The 25,779-nt window shown below is 41.6% G+C and overlaps 1 protein-coding gene and 1 long non-coding RNA gene across 2 annotated transcripts in view; one reads left to right on the top strand and one right to left on the bottom strand.

Annotated features, from left to right (window-relative positions):
• NRCAM (neuronal cell adhesion molecule) overlaps window positions 1–25,779 on the top strand; it is a 180,830-nt gene that overhangs the window by 106,918 nt on the left and 48,133 nt on the right. The window contains 10 exon segments of the mRNA XM_048501581.1: window positions 7,885–8,088; window positions 16,600–16,766; window positions 16,861–17,008; window positions 18,576–18,700; window positions 20,384–20,413; window positions 22,944–23,045; window positions 23,390–23,587; window positions 23,682–23,752; window positions 24,908–25,133; window positions 25,312–25,427. Of these exon segments, the coding sequence (XP_048357538.1) occupies window positions 7,885–8,088; window positions 16,600–16,766; window positions 16,861–17,008; window positions 18,576–18,700; window positions 20,384–20,413; window positions 22,944–23,045; window positions 23,390–23,587; window positions 23,682–23,752; window positions 24,908–25,133; window positions 25,312–25,427 (1,387 nt within the window).
• Window positions 10,034–14,183, bottom strand: LOC125435811. Its single transcript, XR_007244925.1, has 3 exons — window positions 14,046–14,183; window positions 11,847–11,990; window positions 10,034–10,149 (listed from the first exon to the last, which is right to left on the bottom strand). It is a non-coding gene; the product is annotated as an uncharacterized LOC125435811 (long non-coding RNA).

Below are 25,779 nucleotides of genomic sequence, written 5' to 3'. Positions count from 1 at the left end.
GTCGTACTTTTTGCAAAGGTTCCAGTGCACCAATGTCAGGAGCTGAAAGTATAACAGCTGCATGGCAAAACCCTTGATTGCCTTAATTGCCTGCTGAAGGACTAACTACAGTAACCTTTTAGCAGTCAGCCAAAGGGAATGACTAAGCATGATTGCATCAGCTACCTGTATAAGAGTCATGTGACCTTTGACTGTACTAGCCGTAGGCTAATTAATGTATCATAGTGTATATAAGTAAGCCAACTCCGTTAAGCATGTTCCTTGCTGGGGACAGGACCTAAGCCGAAGGCTCTGTCCGTTTAAACTGTATATATTGTATGACTGCCAATACATTCTTTCTTTGCGTGAACTCCCTGGCTCCAGTGGTTATTGCCGCACTCTGTGTATGCTCAGTTGCACCTACGCTGTCAACTCGTGACAGGTTATGGGCCTAGTTGCCGCTAGGCGTCGTACAGCCCACTGGTGAGTAACATTGCCTAGTGGGCGGAGCGAAGAGTGTGGTATAGTCATGATGGGTCCTACACATGGGCTGCTGTTTGGAAGGCTCAATGAGTCCAATTACGTCTCATGGGCGGAGAAAATGAAATGCTTCCTCATCCGGGAAGGACTCTGGAAAGCTGCACAGAAAGCTCCAGATATGGATGACGATGATGAGGTGGAGGCTGATGAGAAAGCCAGAGCAGCCATTGTTCTAGCAGTGGAAAACAGCCAATTGGTGTTCCTGCGAGATAAAACAACAGCTTTGGGGTGTTGGACTGCCCTGAAAGAGTTGTACCAGAGGACAACAGCGGGCTCCAAGCTGATTCGCAGTGCGTGGAACTCTTTTAATCTCAAGTTGCATGAAGGCAATGTGATTTCCCATCTGCAACAAATGGGAGAACTCTTTGCTGATTTGTCCGATAGAGGTTTAGCACGATAATAATCTGCAAGCTTTGATTTTGCTCTCCTCTCTCGTACAATGGGACCCATTATTAGTGGATGGTTTACAAAATTGTGCCAGAGGATGATTTAACATTGGACTATGTGTCTGGGAGGCTTTTGGAATGGAAGGGGCAAAGGGATTTACGTGCCTACCCTCAGCCTCCAGTGAACAACAGCATCAGCAAGGACCCGAAGGTGACAGAGTAGGCAGAAGGCGAATGGTGATTGCAGATGTTACACCTGTGGAGCAACCAACCACCTAGCGAGGAATTGCCCATGAGGGGCGACAGCGACCCAGGCGTCAACAACAGGCTGTGCAGAGGACCGGGGAAAGGAAGCGCCTTTCTGGTTGCAGCATTAAGCGCCGAAATCTCATTGGCTTTTGGACACCGGGTCTACAGAACATATAATAGCAGGGAGCAAGTTCACTGCAGGAAAGAGAGAAGGGACACCGGGTATTGGAGAGGTGACTCTTGCTGACAGCTCTGCAGCTGTTGTAGAGTCCCAAGGAGAAGTGTTTTTGGCTATGAGGATTACACACAGAGCGTCATTACACATACCAAGTATGGCGCATAATCTATTAAGCGTGTCCAGATTGGCACTGGATGGGTATGTATGTACTTTTACTGGGACAGGGTCCTCCATAGCCAGGGATGGGGACATTGTGGCACAGGGTGTATTAAGTAACAGACTTTATAAATTGACTATGGACAGTAACACCCCTGTGACCTGTGATGTTCCAACTACTGTGTGTGGGGTAAATGATCCACTGCACCCAGCTAATTGTGTGCACAACTTCCACAGGAAATGTGGGCATGTGAGCTTCAAAGTACTCAAACAAACAGCACAAATGTGTGGTGTGCAATTTGCCAAATTGGATTGTTTTCTGGAGTGCAAAGTGTGTTTTGAGGTGGGAAAGTGAAAACGCATCCAGTGGCAAGACAAAGCCCAAGGGTAACTAAGGACCGCTTTTAGGCTTTGGTGCACTGCGATATAACACAATGCGTATGGTGTTTCCGTAGGGGGGGTGCCAAATATGTGTTTGTAATTGTGGGCGATGCCACCGCAGCTTCACTTTCTCCTATTTCTTAAAAAAGAAGAGTGAAGCCTTCCATGTATTTAAATTATGTGTGGCATACAAGGAACTGTAAGCACTTTGTATGTGATGTGAAAACAATCCAGATGGATGGTGACGGAGAATTTCTAAGTAACCAATTTACTGAGTGGCTAAACAAGCGAGGAATAGATAGGCGAGTGTACAATGCCTATGTGCATTCACAGAAAATGGTTTAGCAGAGAGAAAGATTGGTGTACTGGGAAACAAATGGTGCGCTGTGCCATGCTAGGCGCAAATGCAAAGGATAGTCTCTGGTAGGAAGGCATGGGCTTTACTATGCATTATGTCATGAACAGATTATTCAGCGAAGCACTCAGTGACATTCCGTATAGGAAGCTGTATGGTAAAAGGCACCTAAGTTAGATTCACCTTCATACTTTTGGTTCATATGCCAATGTTCTGAATTGCCTCCACAGAAAAGAAAACGAAAGGTGCACTCACAAAGAGCTTCAGTTTGTGGGTGTCCAAGTGGGTATGAAGGCTTTCAGGTTCCTGTTACCAAATGGTCAGGTACTATTTTCCAGAAGTGCTGAAGGTTTGAGAAGCATTCTGGTTGGTCCGATCTACATAGCAATTTAGACTCCCTGCTTTCTAAGCAAGAAAGTCCATCTGTCATTCTGCCATATGCTGATAAACATAGTGAGAGAAGGAGACAAAGAACTGAAGCTGAAAGTTCTTCTGGGGTAGAGTGTGAAAAGCACAAAGTCTAGTGTTCCTGTTAAAGCCGAGATCAGACTCAGAAAGTGATAAGGAGAAAGAACCAATTCCCAAAAGGTCTGCGTGTGTGACTAAAGGGAAACCACCCCAGAGGTTTGGGTATGACACACAACACAAAATGAAAACAGAGAATGGAGCGGTGAATGTTTTACAAACAAATACTGATGAATGGTCACAGACAAACAATTATCAAGAGGTTTTTCACAGGGATGATAGTTGAGCAAAAGTGATGGTTTGAGGCTATGAACTCAGAGTTCAAATCTTTAATCGACCTAAGATGTTTTTCACTTAGGTTGATATGCCAAAAGGAAAAACTCTGTTGGACTCCAGATGGGTCCTATAAAAGAAAGCTTTTAGCAAATGGTGAAACACTTTTTTTTAAAAAGAAACCAGATTAGTAGCTAGAAGGTTTCAAACAAAGAATTTTTTCCCGAGGGACTTTACTGAAACCTAATGCTGCTTTCACAGCTAAGGAGAGTACTTATGAATCCATCAGGTTGTGTTTGGCTATTGCTGAACAAAGGGGGTATGTCTCAAAGCAATTAGATGCTATTAATACCGCCTACCCTGAATGCAAAGGTGGATGAGGAGATATATATGAGACCACCACCTGGTTACAGGTGTAAAACAAATAAGGTTTGGTTACTGAAGCATTAACTCTTTGGACAAAACAATCAGCACATATGTGGAGAAACCATTTAGATGACATGTTGGTGAAAGAGGGTTTTCAAAGTTGTGCCACTGATTCCCTGTGTCTATGAAAACAGGGAAACCAGGTGCTGAAAGCGTTCCACACAGTAGTGTGGAATTGATGATATCATAATACTAACAGAAACCGAAAAGGAACTGAACAAAGTGTTTCAGACTTTAAGTAAACACATTAAAGTGCGTGATCTAGGTGAAATAAAATCCTACCTAAGTATGGAATTAGTACAAACTGCTGAGGGTTTATTACTGCACCAAGAGGGTAAAATAACACAAATGGTTAACTCACTCAGCAAGCAAACACCCATGGTAGTAGGTTTCCAAGAACTAGACAGGACACAAGAATGTGATGACTCCGGTCTCTACAGAAGTGTAATCGGGTCTTTGCAGTATATTGCTTCCATTAGCAGACCAGATGCTGTACATGCTGTCATTACTCAGTAGAGCGATGCCAGCGACCAACTGAAACAGACTGGACTAGAATTAAAGGGGTACTGGAAATACCTTAATGCAACCATGTCTAAAGGTTTACCTACTGTATCCAGACCAAACTACCAACATTGCTGGATATACTGATAGCAGTTTCTTGAATGAGGGAGAGGAACAATACGTCTTGTACTGGGTATGTGATAACCTCACGCAAGGTGTACCCATTTTATAGGCATCATTTAAAAGCAAAAACTAGTAGCACAAAAGCAGCCTAATGAGGCCGAATACAGCGCTGTGAATAAAAGTTTATTGCTTTAGACAGCCACAATGGGTGTCTGAATTAGCTAAAGACCTAGGTCTCAAGGTACCAAAACCAAACATGTGTTGTGACTCTCAAAGTTGGCCACCCAGTCTCTTAAAGGCTGAATCTGTTAAGACCAGAACAAAGATATAGGAGATGCAGCTATCAAAACATCAGACAGATGATTCAAAACAGGACTCATAGAGGCTGGCTTCATACCATCTGGGACAATAAGGCAGACATCCTGACCAAACCACCATTAACCTCTATAAAAGAGCATGAAAGTGGCGCAGAGTTGTTGGGTATAACTGATGCATCTCTGAAGTAAGTGAAGCTATGTTATGGAATGTAAAGGCATACACTGAATTGATGCTTAATATGTGTAAATATAACTGAAATGTGATATAGGTTTGCCAAGCATCTGGGAAGGGGTGTCAGGAGCTGAAAGTATAACAGCTGCATGGCAAAACCCTTGATTGCCTTAATTGCCTGCTGAAGGACTAACTACAGTAACCTGTTAGCAGTCAGCCAAAGGGAATGACTAAGCATGATTGCATCAGCTACCTGTATAAGAGTCATGTGACCTTTGACTGTACTAGCCATAGGCTAATTAATGTATCATAGTGTATATAAGTAAGCAAACTCAGTTAAGCATGTTCCTTGCTGGGGACAGGACCTAAGCCGAAGGCTCTGTGTCCGTTTAAACTGTATATATTGTATGACTGCCAATACATTCTTTCTTTGCGTGAACTCCCTGGCTCCAGTGGTTATTGCCGCACTCTGTGTATGCTCAGTTGCGCCTACGCTGTCAACTCATGACATTCTCTGGCTTGTGCTCGTACCAGGTCTTGCTACAGGGCAGGTCGTACTTTTTGCAAAGGTTCCAGTGCACCAATACTGCTAGCCTATTGTGACGTTCGAGATAGTCAGTTTGGGCTATTTTCTTGGAACAGCAGATGATGTGTTCCACGATTTCATCGCTCTCTTTGCAGAGACAGCACTTTGGGTCATTGTAGGACTTTTCAATCCGTGTCTTTATTGCATTTATCACTTTATTGAATTTATTGCTTTATTGCGTATTGTTTATTATTATTGTTGTTGTTGATGTGGTAGATTTCACAGTTGCTAGATCTTTAGCTGGTTGTTGGCCTTCATTACAATTTGAGTTCCACCTAGAGGCCTAGGAAGTTGTAATCAGGGATGTAGGTATAGATTTTTTAGGGGGGGGGTTCGGGGGTGGGGCCACATCCCCACCCGCCCCTAGGGCATGGACACGACTGAAGTTTTCATTTCAACTGTCAGTTCAGTTTTCCACTGTCCCCAATTGTTTCCAAGCATTTCATGATCCAACTATGGGGCAGTGAGTCAGATACCTTCTTGTAATCAATCCAGACCATATGCAAATTCATTCTTCAATTATTGCAGTTCTCCATTATCAGGAGTTGTTGTTGTTGTTGTGGTGGTGGTGGTGGTGGTGGTGGTGGTGGTGGTGGTGGTGATGATGATGATGATGATGATGATGATGATGATGATGATGATGGTGATGATGGTTGATTTCACAGTTGCCAGTTCTTTAGCAGGTTGTTGACCTTTCATTACAATTTGAGCCTCACCCAGAGGCCTAGGAAGTTGCAATGTATTTATCTGTGGCTAACACAATATAAAAAATTCTGTGGCTAACGCAATATAAAATAATATATTTATATTATACAATAAAAACAGCAGTATACTCTAAAACATATATGCATGGTGCTTAATCAAACCAGGGATGGAACAGTCTCAGGATAATTCCTAACTCTAGATTCTGCAAGCAAACAAAGGGAAGGGGAAAAGAAAGGGAGGCCAGCTAAGATGGAAACATAACCTATTGCCATCCTCAACTATAGACTAGGCTCTGTCTTGCAGGCCCTACGCAATCCCCCAATGCCCTGATCTCATTTGACAGAACATCCCACCAGGCCAGGGCCAAAAAAGGCCTGGCTGTAGTTGAGGACATCCAGACACTTTTCAGGCTAGGAACCACCATCAAGTTGTTACTGGCGGAGCACAGTTCTCTCTGGGGGACATATTAGGAGAGGCAGTCTCAAAGATACACTGGTCTCAAACAGCTAAGGGCTTTAAATATCAGCACTGAAATTTTGAACCAGATCCAGTAGTCCACCTGGAGTCAATGCAGCTGATAGAGCATTGGTTCAATATGCACCCTCGATGGTGTCCTCATAAGGACCCATGCAGTCACATTTTGAACCAACTGGAGCTTCCAAATCAAGCTCTGCATAGAGCTAGTTACAGTAATCCAATTTGGAAAGGGCTATTTCATGAATCACTATGGTGAGGTTGGGCAAGTCAGGTAAGGTGCCAGCTGCCTGATCTGGCAGAGATGGAAAATTGCCAGCCTGACAACATTTGTGACCTGGGCCTCCATGGAAAGGGAAGCATCCACCCAGGCTTTTGACAGATGGCTTAGGTGTCAGTTGCACATCATCAAGAGCTGGGCCTGGACAACACCTTCAAGCTTTACCTTTTTATAGAAAACACAATATGGGGTGAATTTAATTTCTATTAGTTTGCACCTTTTTGTGCTATTTCCATTCTGCAAATTGTAGGCACACCTGGAACGTACTATTTGAAACTGAAAATTAGATAAATTATATGGCATACACTGTTTCTTGTTGCAGAAACTTTCTCCAAAGGTTGATGAATCTCAGATACATTAAGTGTTCAACAGTTACAGATGGCTTAATTTCCCAAGGATCCCAGTGTGCTATGAACTTTTAAAAATATCATTATACAATGTTTAAATATACAAGTCATTCACAAGTGTAACAACTTATAGTTACAGCAAAAATCACAACACAGTATTGCTTCAGTGAGTGGCTATATCAGCTTATAACCTTATCCTGCGTAGGCCTTTGCCTAGGTAATGGCGCTTGTGGGATTTACTAAAGACCCCAACTATTAAGGAAATAGGTAGCTGCAACCTGATCTAGCTATTATAATGGTATCTATTAGAGTTGCTGTATTTGTGGCATGCCTGCAACATTAAAGACTTGGGAATTTAAAATCAACAATTACACATCACATTAGCTAGAAGAACTCTATGCTCAAGAGAACTTGCCCTAGCGTCCTAGAAGGAAGACATGGAACTCCAATCACTGACTTAAACTAGAAACTTCTATTAAAGGATATCTGCAAAGCACTTTTAAAACACCCCTTTATATATACACACACACACACATATATACACATGCTTCTCCCATGGTTGCCAAATGCCTGGAGAAAAAAATGTCCTGTTCCTGTCATAGAGGTTTAATAAGATGTCACTGGTGTCATATTTACCTACATGCCATGAAAAGCTTCAGTTGTCCATATCTACATATTAACTCTCTAATATCCTAACATTCTTCTCCAGGTGTGTTGGCATCCCTGTTCTCTTGACCTCTCTGGCTAGGATTGCAGTTTTGTTTTGCTGAAATTGTATAAATTTTACTGTGCTGAACAGAAAATTATTCCTGTTATTATTACTAAATTCTAGAATAGAGTTCCATATATATGTCTGGAAAAAGTGTTTTTAAAGAACTTTAAGTCATAGTGATAATTTTAGGAAAAATTGAATTATAATTGGTAAACTGATATATGTTATAAATATGCTTCTCACTCCAGTAACTTCACTCTCAGCTGTTGTTCTCCCCAGACCGACACCAGTTATCCGCTGGATTAAAGAAGGTGGTGATCTTCCTGCCAATAGAACCTTCTATGAAAATTTTAGAAAAACTCTCAAAATCATAGATATTACAGAAGCTGATTCTGGAAAATATAAATGTTCAGCAATAAATCGATTAAATTCTGCTCACCATGTTATTACAGTCACTGTTAAAGGTAAAGTTTATGTCAACTTGTTAGTATATAAAAAGGCCAGAAATCAATGTAGTTCATAAAGAAATTAGGCTGCAGACCAAGAGGCAAAAGAAGGAACGGAGCAGGGGAGGATAAAATCCACCACATACCACCAAATGGGGAAAAGAGGGCCACAGCTTTAATCAACCCAACTGCAAGACCATTGGCATAGTATGGGAACAGATCTAATATCCGGTGACCCAGCTGCTGCCTAATAAAGCCATTCTCCAAGCCTGCCACTTGGCAAGCACCCAGGATCAAACATGGGTGCAAGCTCTCTCTGGGCATGCTGCTGAATAGCTCCAACCCCCAGGCCCCATAAGCTCTAAAAATGAGGGAGGCAAACTCGTAGGCACAACCTCCCCCTCCCCACAATGAATCTGCCCCAATGCCCAAACTGCAATTCCATCTGTAACAGAAACATAGAAACATAAAATTGGAAGCTACCTCAAAGGCCATCCCCCTGCACAAGGCAGGGCATTCGTCAGTACCTTCCCCCTACTCCTCCAGTGACCTCTGTTCTATTCTCAGAAGAAGGCGAAAAAAACAACAACAACCAACTCCCAGATCCCTGGCAATATAGTTTGGAGGATAATTCCTTTCTGACCCCAAAGTGACAATTGGCATTACCCTAGGCAGAGAATAGGAGAAAATACAACTGAGAACCAAAGGGGTGCGTGGGTGGGAGAGGTGGAGCTGAGTGAGTTGAAGGGCTCAGCTGCAGCTCAGTTAAGTAAAGGAGGGGCAGGGTGGCACATGCAGAAAGAGCACATACTAGCTCACCAGGCTCCCTGCCCTTCCCAGGCCACCTGTTGCTAACTGGACTTTGGGGCCCCTGTCTCTTCCTTGCTCCATACTGCTGGTACAGGGCCAGCAGGATCAGCCTCCTCTGATTTCTCCTGGCCTCGGATGCTCAAACATGATCTCAGATGAATTTGAGACCATTGCTTATAGAGAGAATAGAACCCCTTAGTTGTGTTAAAGAAGCATTTAGATTGTTGGAGTGGGACTTGGGCAACCCAAGTTCAAACACCTCTCACTGAACCTTACTGGGTGACTTGGAACCAGGTCTCTTTCAGCTTCATGAGATGGCTGTGAAAATAATATGAAGGAAAGAAGGGGAACCATGTTTGTCACCCTGCGCTTCTCAGAAAAAGAGAAGTGTACAGCAAATAGAAAGGTAAAAGGGTTCACAATTGCCATATCAGAAATATAGTTCGGCATATACAGCATGCTATGCATGTGTAGAGGCTTTTCATTTCATCATGCTTAGAGATGATGAAATTATCTTACATAAGATTTATTTATTTATGAATTTTGCTACATGGCCCACTCCCGAAGGGCTCTGGGTGGTGTACAACCAGGTAAAAACATACAAAAACGCAATAAATAGTACATTTAAACAAGCCAATGCATAAAATTACAAAACATATAGGTGGCAAACCATAGAACTTCAGCTCTACCCTCCGGAGGGGAAGATCAGGCATTATTGCTGTCAATCAGATGTTATAGTATAAAGGACAGCTCAGAAGCAGCTGGAATTGATGTATTTCCAGAAGGATAGCGGCTGGGATTGATGTACTTCCAGAAGGATAGCTATGTTAATGTGATATACTCTGCTGAGCAGTCTAGCACTGTATAGAGTTTCTTTGGAATATACTAGACCAGGGGTAGGGAACCTGCGGCTCTCCAGATGTTCAGGCATCCGGAGAGCCGCAGGTTCCCTACCCCTGCTTTAGGCAGACAAGCAGGCCACATATTCAGGAGCTCTTCAGCAGATTTGGCTCCTGTCAGATTGAGGGGTAAGGAGGTGCCCAAGTATGATGTCAGCTGTCGGAAGCCCAGCAATGTCAAGAAACAAGAGCTTGTCCTTCCAGATAACAAAGTTTGTATTGTACATTTCCTTAAAATATTGTTGTGAATGAAACAGAACCTCTGCAACTGACTTACCATTCCACTGTAGGCACAGGTGAACCAAAAAATGCACAGTGTAGCAATGCAGGTTTATTTGCAATGACTTGGTAGAGCTGATTTGGAGGAGTAAGAATTCTTGGTGCCACAGCTAAAAGACAAAATTGCATACACAAAACAATATTAAAATCACAGTGCATAAAATTATCTTTCTTCTTTTGATTGTTATTTAGCATTTCATAAAATAAATAAAAGAAGGAAGCTAATCCTCCATAGGGAAAGGCACCATCTACCTCACTTCAGATAGTGAGCATGTAGTACAGAATTCAGATACTGATTTTCATGGTGTAGGTAAGGGAGAAGGTCAACATGACAGAAGATGTTTAAAACTGGCATATTACCAGTGCAAAGCTAACTGGGGGAAGGGGCAAAAGGCCATAGGAGGCAGATTGACCCCTATGCTAGTGTATCTGGTAGATATATGCTGGCACAGAGCCCTAACTCAACTGTGCTGTTTCTGTGACAAAGTGGAATCCCATTCGGGGGACGGTGGGGAGGAAGGAACAGACAGCTAGCAAAGGCTCCCAGCCACTTTAAGCACTGAAAGGCTATCTTTCAGCAATGGGAAGCAACACTTGTCAACTTCAGGGAATCTAGCAATACAGAGGCCTGGAAGGGCCAAGCAGCTCCCAGCAACCTCCACCTCATCAAGACATGGAGATTGTCCTTTGTAGGGGACTATTTGAAAAACAAGTTGTACCTGCAGCCATTTTGAGTGTTTGCCTTCTGCCTGGCCACAATGGTAAAATTGCTACCCTAAAGACAAACAGCTCCAAAAAGAGTGCAAGTGTAACCATGCAGCAGAGCAAGATGTTACAATGGATTAAACTATTTCAGACCATAGGTGAATAACTGTTTTAAATTGCCACCCTACATTAAAAATTCTCTGCTGATAAAAAGCTGGCATAGCAGGGAAAGGGCTGAGACAGACTATTTCTCCTTTCCCTTTGTACTGAGCTTTTTACAGGTAAGCCTCACCTCTAATTTTAAGTGATATGTTCTGCTCTGTTATTTTATCATTCTGTTATTTCTTTCTGCAGCATGTGTGGATCATTAATACATTGCTTATAGTCTGTATCCCAACGATTGTTTCTGCTTGAATAGTAAGCACTTCAATCTATCCCAGGAGTGATAGATCAAAGCAATGGCCTTTAAAAAAAGAATCAGAAAGCAAACCACCACCAAAACCCAGAAGCATTCTCTTTAGGGGGCAGGCGAAATGGCAGCTAGGCTTGGGAGAAGCAGTGGGGTATCCCCTCATGTGTAAACAAGTCAGAGGTGTAGCTGGGGAAAATGGAGCTCCATGGGCCCCCACACCACACCCCCTGCACCATGCCACCCCCACACCAAGTCCCCCCATGCCACGCCCCCATGCCCCACTTACCTCCTGGGCCTAGCGCGCTGCCTTCCCTACTCCTGTATTTTTATTTTCAAACAGGTGATTAGGGGGGAGCCCCTGGCTGCCTCTCTCCCTGGCCCAGGGACCAGCTAGGGAGCTGCACGTCATGATGAGGCCCAGCCACACCCCTCCTCCTTCCTGGAAGTGTGGGGGTGACTTTTCCACACACACTATGATTCCCATGAGGCACTCAGTGCTTTTGTCCCCAGATGTCCTTATGGCAGCTACGCCACTGAAACAAGTAGAATCTCTGCTGTAAAGCATACAGCACTGTTGAAAAGACAACATGCACAGAAGGCCTATGTTTTCATGAATGCTAACCCATTCAGAGTAATTGCGATTAGACAGGCAACATTAGGATCAGTTTTTTTTAAAAAAGTTGATCTTACCCAAAACATTCACAAATGCATTTGCCAGTAGATATCCATATTCGTTAGAGGCATTACACTGATAAACAGCACTTGAACTTTCTTGTACATCAGTGAATATAATTGTATCACCATCTACTCTTCTGCTAGCATCCTCAGGAGCAACTGTTTGCAAATGTTAAATGTATATACATATAGATAGATAAATATTTACACACATACATATACACACATATTCTTACTGAATTGTTTTGAGCAAAAGAAAAAGGAATGTTTGAAGAAAGTACTTTCTAAATAATACAATAAAATATTATTCAGAATCATGTACAATTTTAACAAATAAAGCAGCAAAAATTAAAAAATGTACATTAATTGCAAAAAATGTCAGCAAGCAAGGAGAACAGTAAATAACAGAAAGGAACTCAGAGACCATTGGATTCAAATCTAAATGAAATTACTAATTTTTAATTCTCTTGCAAAAAGCTGAGGATGAATTTATTTATTTTTTATTTTATTTTATTAAACGTATAGGCCGCCTTATCCCCGAAGGGCTCAAGGCAGCTCACAATATGGCTGTTGAATTGAACAGCAAATCGACAGCATGAAACACTAAAAACAGTAAAACCTAAGCAGCAGTTTACAACGATAAAAGCTATAAATTAAACAACCCGATTTATGAAACAAAGTTGTTTAAAACAGGCGCCCAGTCGAAGGCCAAAAAAGAAGAAGGGGAGGAAGTAGGCAGGGCCTGCGATGGAATCTATAAATAAATCAGGCCCAGCCATAATAAGATGGAAACGGCAGCCTCAATTTCGGTTTCGATTACAGTTTCGGTAGGGGGCAGTAGGTCCACGGCCGGCCTCTCCAAAGGCCCGGTGGAATAGCTCCGTCTTGCAGGCCCTGCGGAACTCGTTAAGGTCCCGCAGGGCCCGCACAGCTGGAGGTAGGGCATTCCACCAGGCAGGGGCCAGAGCCGTAAAGGCTCTGGCCCGGGTTGAGGCCAGCCGTATCATCGCGGGACCAGGGGTCACCAGTAAATCTGCCGTTGCCGAGCGCAGCGACCTGTGTGGGACATAAGGGGTGATGCGGTCCCGCAGGTATGTGGGCCCCATGCCGCGTAAGGCCTTAAAGGTTAATACCAGCACCTTGAAAACGATCCGGAACTCCACCGGAAGCCAGTGCAGGCGGCACAGCACAGGGGTGATATGGTCTGAATAACCACCACCTGTCAAAAGCCGTGCCGCTGCATTCTGGACCAGCTTCAGCTTCCGGATCAGTCGCAAGGGAAGGCCTGCGTAGAGCGAGTTACAATAATCCAGCCTCGAGGTGACCGTCGCATGGATCACAGTGGCCAGGTCGGACTGGGAGAGATAGGGAGCCAGCCACCGCGCCTGGCGAAGATGAAAAAACGCAACCTGGGTAACATGGGCCACCTGGCTCTCCATTGATAATGAAGAGTCCAGGCGGACCCCCAGGCTGCGAGCCAGGGATGTTGGGGTCAACATGACCCCCTCCAAAATAGGCGGCTGAAATTCCCTCGGTCTCTCCCCCCGGCCCAGCCAAAGGACCTCCGTCTTCGTTGGATTAAGCTTTAACCTACTCTGTCTCAACCAACCAGCAACTGACTCCAAACAGTGCTGTAGAGCTGCAGGGGCGGAGGCCGCTCCCCCCTCCATCAGCAGAATGAGCTGGGTGTCATCCGCATATTGGTACCCTGAGAATTGCTCAGAACTTCCTCAGGAGATGATACTTGACTTGCAATATGGATGACTAAAACAGAACTGTAGCAATATTGTATTCTCAGCCAAGTAATTGATATATGTAGCAGTACCGTACCACTCTGCTCAGTTAAGCGTGGAGCCTTCCTCCACATGAAGTGCTTCTTCCTCAGGAAAAGACCTACCAGAGGAATGCTCTTTCCGCCAGAGAAAGGTTCCATGCATAGCTCAGTGGAGTAGTAGGATAATCCAACTTAATTTTATTGTAATTTTCTCCCTTACAGATTAACATTAAAAAAACCCTGGAAGACAACAATTAATGATGAAGGAACCATAGGAACTGAGACCTCCCTCCCTCCCTGCTCTCTCTTACTCTTTCCGCATAACACTTTGGCAGGTAGAGTTGTCAACAAAAGCTGCGGAGCTTTCAATAATCCTGGAAGAGATGTATCACCAAAACATTTGACTATATTGTTTTGGAAATGTTAAAAACAGTCCTTACTTGCAATGGGAACTCCGTTTGCTAACCAGCTTATACTAGGTTTGGGATTGCCATTAGCTCTGCAGATCAAATTACCATGTTCTCCTGGGGATAACACAAGATTGGTAGGTTCTTTTATCCAGTAAGGTGCAGCTGATTTTAACAAAAGAACAAAACAATGGTCAGTATATACACATACAGGTATATGCGTGCACACACACACATAAAACAGCATTTTTTGAAAAACAGACCAAGGTAGTATGACAGCATAGAACCTTTACAGAAGTCCAAAAGCTTAAAGAATTTAGTTGCCAGAATATCTACAGCGAACCTTCTGAGAGATAAAGAAATGTCTGTTTGGCTAAGATGATTAAACCTCGCTTGGAATCTGGGGGATAGGACTAGTTTTGTGAAGTTAAAATAACTACAGGGAAGAAGTCATAGCAGGCTTGAAAGTCATGAGCAATAATGCCTAGGAGTAAAAATCTTGTAGAAGAGTGTGAGTAGGACATGGGCTTGTTGGCAACAACTTGAGGGAAGTGCAAGTGAAACAAAACTTGAGGGAAAAGGCTACAGAGACAGGGATGTGACTTATAAATAAAAGTTTCATTTGGCTTTGTATAGAATTGTGTTATACAAAACTGTTAACCCAGGGGTTTACTACAGGAATTTACTGAGTTAACAATGTGCTATAGTAGGTATATCAGAGGTCCCCAGCTTTTTTGGGCCTGCTAGCATTTTTGGAATTATGACATGAGGTAGCAGACTCAACTACAAAATGGCCACGGCAGGAAGTGGAGCCACATACATAGAAGAAGCCCAAGTGCAGGGAAGGAGAGGGCCAATTAAAAAATAAACTGAGAAAGAAAAATGAAAGGTTCCAAACATTGTGGTGACAGAAGCATCTGAAACAATATTAATCTGTATCACTGATCAGATTTTCAGTGGCTAATCAGAAACCCTTCTAAGTAAGAGCTCCCATCTGCTTTCTAAAAACATTTGGTGGACACTAAGCAGTGGCGTAGCACCAACGGGAACGGGGGCATTCTGGGGTAGGGGTGGGCAGCAGTGCAGCAGGGGTGCAGCAGGGGTGCAGGGTGCGCATGTGCCCTGGGCGCAGTTTCCCCTTGCGCCACCTCTGACACTAAAACTGTTTCTGCACGGGCAAAATACAGCGACCCAGGGACGCTAAAAACAGCGTCCCTCCGAACCTCGCTCCCTGGGCGAGGTTTTTCGGAAACAGTGGCTTCCAACCGCTGCCGTGCGAACGGCAGCAGCTGGAAGGTGCCATTCCCCCCCCTTTCCCAAACGCCTTACCTTCCCTCCTACCTTCCGGCGCGTTGCCCAGGCCAGGGGACACGCCCCTGCCCTGCGACTCCAGAGCTGTCGCGCAGGGCAGGGGGCATGTCCCCTGGCCTGGGCGACGCGCCAGAAGGTCGGAGGGAAGGTAGGGCATTTGGGCAGCGGTGCAGCCTCTGCGCAGGCTGCACCCTCTTTCCCGCCCCTACCGGGACCGTTCGTGCGAACAGTCCCGGGGGGATGCGTCGGCGTCATATACACTGACACACCCCTGAGCGTGGCCATGCAGAAACGGCCTAAGAAAGGTGTTAAGGGTCACTATATGCCTATGGACATCATGTTTGTCAGACTGAGAACCCAAGAGACCCAAGTTCAATTTCTGACCAAGCCATGAAGTACTTGGGTAACCTTGGGCCATTCAACTCCTTTCAATGCAACTGGTTTCACAGGGTAGGACATAATTTAGAAAGGGCAAATCATGTAAACCTTGAGCTCCGTCTGGAAAGGTGAAATATAAATATAATGAAGAGGAAAAGCTCAGTTTCATGTGCATTTTAGATGAGGGGTTTTTCATTTGAATAATTCTCAATGATCAGGCCTGGAATGAACTAGAATTACCTAGTAAGTCTAGTACAGGGGCAGGGAACCTGCGGCTCTCCAGATGTTCAGGAACTACAATTCCCATCAGCCCCTACCAGCATGGCCAATTGGCCATGCTGACAGAGACTGATGGGAATTGTAGTTCCTGAACATCTGGAGAGCCGCAGGTTCCCTACCCCTGGCCTAAAGCGTAAGATTCTGTGACTTGGTCGTGGAGGGAGAGAATCCTGCTAGGTGTGGGCTATTGCCATGGTGTTTCCAGTGGGGATTGCTATGTAGTCTTCTCAGTAGTGGGTGGGAAGAGTAATAAACCAGAGTATCAAGCACATTTAATGTACTCACAGACCCCATTTCCTATGGGTAATGGGTAGCAAAGCTTTGACCCTATTTGAAAATCATAAAGTACAAATCACAGTGTTCTTTTTCTTTTTCCTTCTTGTGGCTCTTTTGTTGCTACTTGTGGAAGCAGATTGGCATATGCAATAAAAATATGGGTTTTCCACAGTTGTTTTATTGGATGCTGTCATTTTTTGACACATATTCTTTACAGTTGAGTAAACACTGGTCTAACTGTTGGATTTGAGTGAATCTGTGAGTTTAATAGTCATCCCTAAATCCCACATTCAAGTTCCAATAAATGCATAACATTCAAAAATATAATTCTGTTTTTAAACAGGTTTAAAGGAGTGAAAGGTAGTATTCTCCAGGGAGAACAATATGTTTTCCATAACAATGGCACCTTGGAAATTCCTGTGGCCCAGAAGGATAGCAGTGGTACATACACCTGTGTAGCAGGAAATAAATTAGGAAAGATACAAAATGAAGTTCAATTAGAAATTAAAGGTAAGAAATCAATCCTAAATTACAAAACTCCTAAACCCAATATAATTAAGAATTTCCAACTGTTAAATGTCTTAACAGCAATTTTTTGTTTCAGAACCTACAATGATTATCAAGCAGCCTGAATACAAAATGGTACAAAGGAATGGGCAGGTTTCCTTTGAATGTACAATTAAATATGACTTTACGTTAATACCCACAGTTACATGGTTGAAAAACAGTGGTGAATTACCGAATGATGAAAGGTATGGCCAGGATAAATACTTTCATGTAGGTAGAAAAATCCATCACCAGGATCACTCAGAGACCATTTTCTTTTCATATATTATGCAGAATAGTGTGTTAAATAGATTACATAGACAATAAGGGACTCTGTTATTACCCTTTATTGTTACTGTTCATACAAGGCAATATACATACTGTCATATGATACTTTCAAGAATTATTAGATGAGATTTGGGCAACTTACAATCCACCAAGCTCACCGGCTGTGTGCTGTAGTTTGTTTGATGCATGCCAACTCCTCTCTCAAGAAGACAGCAGTAGCTGGGGATTTAATTCTACTGCCTTTTCCATTGGCGTAAAAGAGAGGGAGACGGGCCAGTCTCATCTGATGTTACTCCCTACTGAACATTTTGTCAGTGTATCCCCAACGTATCTCCTCATTTGAGCCAGCAAAAAAAACAAAAACTCAGTTCCATCCAAGGAAGTTTAAAATGCTTACTAAACTGAGGCTGCTGTACTTTGATAACATTTTGAGAAGACAAGAGTCACTGGAAAAGTCTATAACACTAGGAAAAGTTGAAGGAAGCAGTAAAAGAGGAAGACTCAACATGAGATAGATGGATTCAATAAAGGAAGCCACGGACCTGAATTGCAAGATCTGGGCAGTTGTGGGATTCAAATAATTTAACAACTAGTTCCAGTGGTGGGATTCAAATAATTTACTAACTGGTTATTTATAAGCACCATTTTAACAACCAGTTCTGCCGAAGTGGGGTGAACCTGCTAAATTCCACCACTGGATCTGGGCAAGGTTTTAAAGATAGGATGTTTTTGGGGAGATTATAAGGCTGCCAAGAGGTGACTTGATGTCACTTAAAACACACGCACACACACACTAACTAGTGAGCTATTTAGCTGGTAGGTTTGGCATCAGGTCTAGCAGTTAGCTAGAGGTGAGTTCAGTAGAATTTTATGTATAATTATAATTCCAATCTGAAGAGATCTTTATATTCTTAGCAAATACCTTTAATTTATTTTCATTGGAGAAATTCTATGTTGGTGGTTATGGTTTGTTTTTGATGTTTTGCAAAATCTCACATGAGACATGCTTGAGAAAATTATGGAAGTGAATCCTTTGTAAACATCAATTACCCAGTAAAATGTAAATAGTTACTTTAAAAGGTTCCAGAAGAAGTTGGCAAGGACTGAATTACTTTCACGTAAAAAGTAATATTGATATCTTAGTACTGGAATGTGTATAATAGCTTAGTAATAACTGGTTCATAGAAGTTAACATGAGCAGTCAATAATACTTCGTTGAAGTGCTACTCATTTGTTTTCGCTTATAACATACAGTAATTTCGATTACAGGAGCATTTTGTAAAAGATTGGTGTATGATCCAGATGTGGTTTGCTGCTTGAGGCACACTACTTTAAGATTAAGAAGTAAATGCAGATGATTTCTACATTTCTTTCAGCACTTGTATTACATGGTAGGAAGAGAAGGTTAGATGTCACTACATTTTGTTACAGTACATAACATTCGGTTATGCAGCAATGGACTGATTAAATCTATTGTAATTGCAGGTTTATTGTCGGTAAATACAATTTGACTATTACGAATGTAACTGATCAAGATGGTGGAACGTATACTTGCCTAGCTAACACTACTCTGGACAGTGTTTCTGCAAGTGCTGTGCTTACTGTTGTTGGTAAGATTTCTCTTAATATTCTAGCAGGGTAGTGGGAAAGCTATGTCCATACTGTGGGACCACAGATGTATCCATACTGTGAGACCACATAGTTCTCTTAAACTCCAAACATGGCAATACTCACCATACAGATGTGTCTTGCATAAATCATCATATTCAGATTTGGGAGTTCTGGGTATATGGATTTTTGTATATAAGGATTTTTGCGTACTGGACCTGATCAAAAGGGTGATCTGCTTAGATCCTCCAGTTCTATCCTGTATGATTTTTTTCTAGCTGTATTGGCAAGTGTAATCATGCAGTAGACTAACATGTTAGAATGGATTGAACTATTTCAGACCATAGGTGAATAATTGTGTTTTAAATTACCACCCTACATTGAAGGTTCCCTGTTGACAGAAAGCTGGCACAACAGGGAAAAGGCTGAGATAGACTATTTCTCCTTTCCCTTTGTGCTGAGCTTTTTATAGGTAAGCCTCACCTCTAATTTTAAGTGATATGTTCTATTATTTTATCATTCTGCTATTTCTTTCTTCAGTGTGTATGGATCAAGTCCTTTATGCATTGCTTATAGCCTGTACCCCAACTATTGTTTCTTCTTGATTCATTTGAAAAATCTTTGTTTGTCTTTACCTGCTAGAGCACACAATTTTGTCTGGCACAAAAAATTTTGCAATCAAATCAGGCTAGGCCAGCATGCAGTTTTGGGGCTCTTTGTGGGCCTGAAGCAATAATATCATCTTTGTGCTGTACTGCATAGGTTGCACTATTGCTGTTTAGAGTGTTCAGATTGTGAGCTGGGTACAGGAGCTGTCCAGTGCTTCCACCTGCCTGTACCTGCTCAGTGCTTCCACCTCCCTGTACCTGGCACACAATCTGAACCATCAGTACCACTACCCTCAAACCCCCTCAGATGGTTTGGCCCCTGTGGCAAACACAACCGCGACTGCCACAAACCTTTTTTGTTTACCAGCTCTCTAATGTCCTTACAGTTAGACTCTCCATTTCATTCAGTACTTGGACCAAAAGTTTGTTTATCTTTGTATTAAAGAACATATCCAACAATCCCTTAATTCTTTTGAGGGACTGGGTGCTTGAAACGGTAGGGTTTTCCTAATTAGTTTTGCTTTAAATTTGCCTTCAGCAATTGCCTTTCAGCAAAAATAACAAATGTTATTTTTAGAAAAATGTGGTACCTCAGTTAAGGGGCACCAACAAGGGGCAAGAAAAAAATACCCTGGCACAGCCAATGGGCTCATACATCCATAAATCTATATCCATAGCAGCTCTACTCTGGGAGGCTGCAAACTCAACGGCATATAAGCCTCTGCTGTAGTTACAATGGGTCTGTATTTGGAAACAGCTTGACCTTCAGCAAAACAATAAAAGAAATCTCACCATATGTTAATGAACGAAAGTTTTTTTACGGTGGTGTAACTAAAAAATCTTTCTTTTGTTAATTGTTGGTTTCTACTTACCACATATTCTAACACCTAAACCCTCAAATAAATGGGCATTGCTAATTTTATGTTAAGACCACTAACTATGATTAAAATTCTATACTTTTAAAGATAAGAATAACTTTCCTTTATAATATTTAATCTTTGTAATAAACTAATTGTACACTTTTGTGTTTTTCCCACTAACACTGATTAAACACTTCATATTAATATCATTTTGCAGCTCCTCCAACAGCTCCACCTGTTGTTTACGGTAAACTAATGGAAAGTCTTGTTTGCTTTCATCTATCAAATATGCATATACTTTCTACCTATCAAGTTGTTTTCATTTTTTCTGTTACATTATATTTTATTAACTTAGTTTGAATCTGATTTTTTCCCCTTAATTACCATTATTCTTATAAGCACAATGCTCAAACTGTTTCATTATTATGGTTTAACAAAATCTAGGGTTCAGAATGAATATTCCTGGGTAAACGTTTTATCCAAACTACTCTTTTTCTTGATAACATCATCTTATTTGTAAAATAACACAATCTATTGGAAACCACCCTGAACCAATGGGGGAAGGGCAGTATAAAAATAAATAATTCTACAATGTGCTAATCAAAATTAAGTTCATCATTTCTTTGAAGCCTTTAAATTAATATTTAGAAATGTTCAGTTTGATCCTACCTTGAATGAAGAATGGAAAATTGATACAATGTCCAAGAATGTTTGTCCACAACTAAGCATTTCATATCCATTGACGTTAATGCAGTTTAAAATATTAAGCTGCACATGATTGTCCAAATGTCATCATTGGTTATGAAATTCTGCATAGTTAAATCTGTTTTCTTGGTAAATATACTATTCCTTTTCCCATATGCACATATCCTTTTTATGAAGCTGAGGTAAACATTTGTAATCACGATGAAGCTACAGTCAGTATTCTTAGAAATATGTGTCCTAATAAACTTAAGCTTTAGGTGTCAGCTTTGGTTTTATTGTGGCGTGTAGTATCCTAACCAGAGCTTATGCATTGTAAGCCAAATGAGTTCAATATATTCATAGACGTATACTCAGCTTAGGATGACAAATCCCCTCTAAATAACTTCTCCCAGGGATCCAGAGTGCATGTGTCTGGGTGAATGTGCCTTGCCTTATTGTGAAGTGGACAAAATATAGTCCCCACCACACAGACACTCCACACTGTGCCACTGTGCCACATAGAGACACACATCTCACTGTGACATGTACCTGAAGTTGCCAGCCATAGATGCAGGTGAAATATTAGGAGCAAAAACTACCAGACCACTGCCCACAGCCAAAAAAACCTAGAACTGCCAGTTGATTTTGATCATGAAAGCCTTTGATATTGCAAATTATTTTCTCTTCTATTTTTCCAAAACCTTATATCAGGGCTGAAAGCAGCCATGGAGAGGTTACTCCAGGTATTTCTTGCAGTGCAATCCTGCAAAGTTATCCCTTCAGAACTCATTAACTTCAGTAGATTAAAAGGGTATAATCCTGCTTCAAATTACACTGCAAACCATGAATCAAGTCATGGTCAACTTACAATGACCTCATAGAGTTTTCACGGCAAGAGACATTCAGAGGTGGTTTGCCATTGCTTGCTTCAGCATAGCAACCCTAGTATTCCTTGGTGGTCTCCCTACTTAGCTTCCGAGATTTGATGTGATCTGGCTAGCCTTGGCTATCCAGGTCAGGGCTTGTCAGTCATAGGCACACATTTTTGAATTGGTTATATATTTGAAATCTGATCATTTGTTATCTTTTGACATTTATGTCCACGTCGTACATGATTTTATTTTAGTGGGAGGGGGTGGATGTGTGTATGCTTATTGAAATAAGCTTCTCAAAACTTATCCATGCAGCAGTGAATGTCAAATTTAACCTGTCATTAGAATATGGGGATATAGTGTAGCTGTTCTCTTTATGCCTCATGTCTTGTTGCAAGAGACCAGCTCAGCTGGAAGAGACCAGCTCAGCTCAGCTTGAAGAGCAGTTTAGTGAAAAAGCAGCAAAATCAATTTTTCAGTAACATACAGGGAAGAATTTCACAAAGATCTTGCATATACTTAAAGCGTAAGCTAATTTAATTGACTGTCCTCCAAAAACTTATTATTTTGATTTTGATTCTTACTGTTTTCACAATCGGCACCACCTCATACCTATGAAGTGATAATACATTTGTAGTTAAACTAATTTAAAGGTGTATATCACACTTGTCCACAGTAAATAATCTCATATTAATGAATAAAGAAAGATATTTTGGTAATAAGAAATGTTTTGGACTAATATCTGTGTTTTTTAAAAATCCTAAAAATTTCTCCTGTAAGTAAAATGTTTGATCAAGTTGCCTATATACTGTAATCCTGAAACAGTTTTTCTCTTTCTACTTTTTTTTTGGGGGGGGGGGTGCATATTTATATGCCTGTTCATTTTTCTTTTCATTGTAAGGGAAGACTGGCTTCATGCACAGTAGTTCACTACTCATAGTCATTAATCATAAACTGAAACTGCTGGTGAACCATACATTTCATCTTTTCTACTTTCCAATTTCAGTTATTTCATAATACAAAAGAAAATCTGGCACTGGACTCATATAATAATTCTTTTTTCCTGCCAATGATTCCCACCAACATTGGTTGTCACATTTCATTGCCGTAGCATGCTTGTGAGTGTGACCACTAAATCATCTTTACATAACTAAAAGCAGTTTTAGTGTTCCTGTGACATAACAGATATTTTTATCTTTTCTGTGCTTATTTGGCTTACAGATCATCCTGATCCTCCATTTGATTTGGAATTGACTGACAAGCAAGAGAGAAGTATTCAACTCACATGGGTTCCAGGAAATGACAATAACAGCCCTATCATAAGTATGGTTCACCATATTGGAATGAACTTCCACTAAATGCTGTGATGACACAATAACATTCATTTAATGAAATGCAGTGCTTTTCCAGATTCTAATGTCATTAATTTGTAAGAGTGTTCGATGACATATTATAGAGTTTATAAAAATAGGAAACGTTATAGAGTACAGGAACATTACAAAGTAGTAGGAAAGCTTTCATGTTTTGTAGAAAGCTTGCTTAAGCTAGATTCTATTAAGAGATTACAGTTTAATGTACTGTAAATACACTTTGTACTAAATAATTCCATTAGGCATGTTGTATGAAAAAGTCATGGTTTCTGAAACAAAAGTTTTTCTTTATTTCAGAATTTATAGTTGAGTATGAAGATGCCATGCATGAACCAGGGATATGGCATTACCTTATTGATGTCCTTGGAATCCAGACAACTGTACAATTGAAGCTGTCACCATATGTTAACTATTCATTTCGTGTAATAGCTGTCAATGAGATTGGAATGAGTCAGCCAAGTGATCCCTCTGAAAAATACTTCACAGAATCTGCAAGTAAATAAATATTATGCCTTACCAATGTCAGCTTAGTTTGAAGATGGTATTATTCAGGAAAAATAGCTCATTATTATAAATATTTATCCTCTAGAGCCAGATGAAAATCCATCTGTCATTCAAGGGAATGGATCAGAACCTGATAAGTTGGTGATTATGTGGGAGGTAAGGACTTAGTTAAAATAACACTCACATCCAAGAAAAATATCATTGGAACCTTCTGAAAAACATCTGAGGGCAGTTAAATTAATGTTTGCTTTTTCAATACATGGGGGAAAGTGCAGAAACATTCTTGAAGTATTATTTAGTGCTATACAAAGTACCCTCTTGTCACTTAGTTGTCCATTAGGGTTGAAAAGTATCATCTAGTAATATGATGGCACTGTTGGAGTAACTTGCTTTCAAAACCTAAAAATAACAAAGCATAGTTTAAATATGTGCCAGTATATACTATGTTACTAATCCTAGCCACACAAGATGTGCAGTTTTAACGTGGGTGGGAGGCACCAGTCAGCCCACGTCACAACTGAGCGCCTCGCCACCCCGTGATCCAATCGGCTGCGCTGCTACACGCATGCGCAGCGCAGCCTTGTGTTCACCCATTGGGGGGAGGTGCTACCGCCGCTGCGGAGACACAGCTCCCTTCCCCCGTCGGCAATTGGCGGCCCCGGTAAGTCGGCGCCGCCTCTTTCTAGTTGTAGTCTATATTTGCATTTTTAGAATGAGAATAAAGGTACTCAAAACTACACTGAAATTGTGGGAACTCATGATAACATTTCCGTATCGGTAGTTGATTAACAACCCCATCCAAAGGAGAGGGCTGAAAGGACTTCTGGAAGCAACACGACCTTGCATCAGTGCATTTGCTCTCCCCATGTCAGCAGTCACGTGTCCCGCAGCCCCACTGCTGCAAAACCTGGAAGTTCAGGCCACAGTAGGGCTGCAGTAGCATCCTACTCAGATGCCAGCATGGGGGGCTGGACGGGGCATTCCCAGGATGGACCTGATGTTAGTCAGCCCTTTTTCAAAGTTTAGGGTTGGTTGTGCAGTGCACTGGCCCTCAGAAATATGCCACCCTCTTGGTGGCATATATCTTTTAAACCCTATGGGGGTTTCTGGTGGTGGGGCAGTTTGGGGGCTTTACTGAAGTCCCTGTGCCACCAGAAAGCCCTATTGGAGGCAGTGGGGCGGTGCCACATCCCTCTGCCTCTGAGTTTTCATGGGACTGCTCTTGATTGTACTGAGACACTAATTTTTTAAGGCTTTGATTTTTTATGTATTGGCAACTATTTTTCTATCATAATTTCTTTTACATTTTAGCCATTAAAACGAATTCAGTCCAATGGTCCAGGGCTTCAGTATCAAGTCAGTTGGCGGCAAAAGGATGTTGATGATGAGTGGACATCTGTTACAGTTGCTAATGTATCTAAGTATATTGTGTCTGGTACACCAACTTTTGTTCCATATGAAATAAAAGTACAGGCGTTAAATGAGTTGGGATTTGCCCCAGAACCTACAACAGCAATTGGATATTCCGGGGAAGACTGTAAGTATCTTAGATTGATTTTTTCAATAATATCTAAGGCTTCAGAAATAATCATATGGTGATCCAAAGCTTGTTACATAGATTCCCCACCAGATTTTTAAAATCATGAAGTCGGAAATACTGTTCAAGTTCATGTGGGTGGTTCTAACCTGAATTTTGTTGCTTTTGTTCCCAACAGTACCAATGGTTGCACCAGAGAATTTGGAGGTACATGTTGTAAATAGCACCTTAGCAAAGGTGCGATGGGATTCAGTTCCACTAAATCTTGTCCGAGGCCATCTTCGGGGATACAATGTATGTTATCAAAGGAAGTTTCTTAAAAATTATTTACTGCAGCAAAGTGCTCTTCAGTTGTGTATATTAGGAAGGAACATCTGGCTGTAAATATTGGGTTCCAACGCTTTCTCTGAACAGTAGTAAAGCTGCTTGTTTTTAGCAGCAAGGACTAAGTGAAGAGATATTCCATCAGCTTTCAGCATGAATCATTTTTTGTGTTACCTAGAAGAATGGCCATGAGTTAATGTCTATCAAAAATAATCTTTACCTTGACTGTTGATATCCTTTACTCCAAATTGCTTTCTGAAAAGTGAATTAGAGTCATACTGAAAATTAATAGAATGACTCATCATGGCACTATTTTGTTTTC

Source organism: Sphaerodactylus townsendi, linkage group LG06 (assembly GCF_021028975.2).
Source record: "Sphaerodactylus townsendi isolate TG3544 linkage group LG06, MPM_Stown_v2.3, whole genome shotgun sequence".
Taxonomy (NCBI): domain Eukaryota; kingdom Metazoa; phylum Chordata; class Lepidosauria; order Squamata; family Sphaerodactylidae; genus Sphaerodactylus; species Sphaerodactylus townsendi.
Note: the sequence above shows the minus strand (reverse complement) of the source record. Positions and strands in the feature narration are given on the sequence as shown.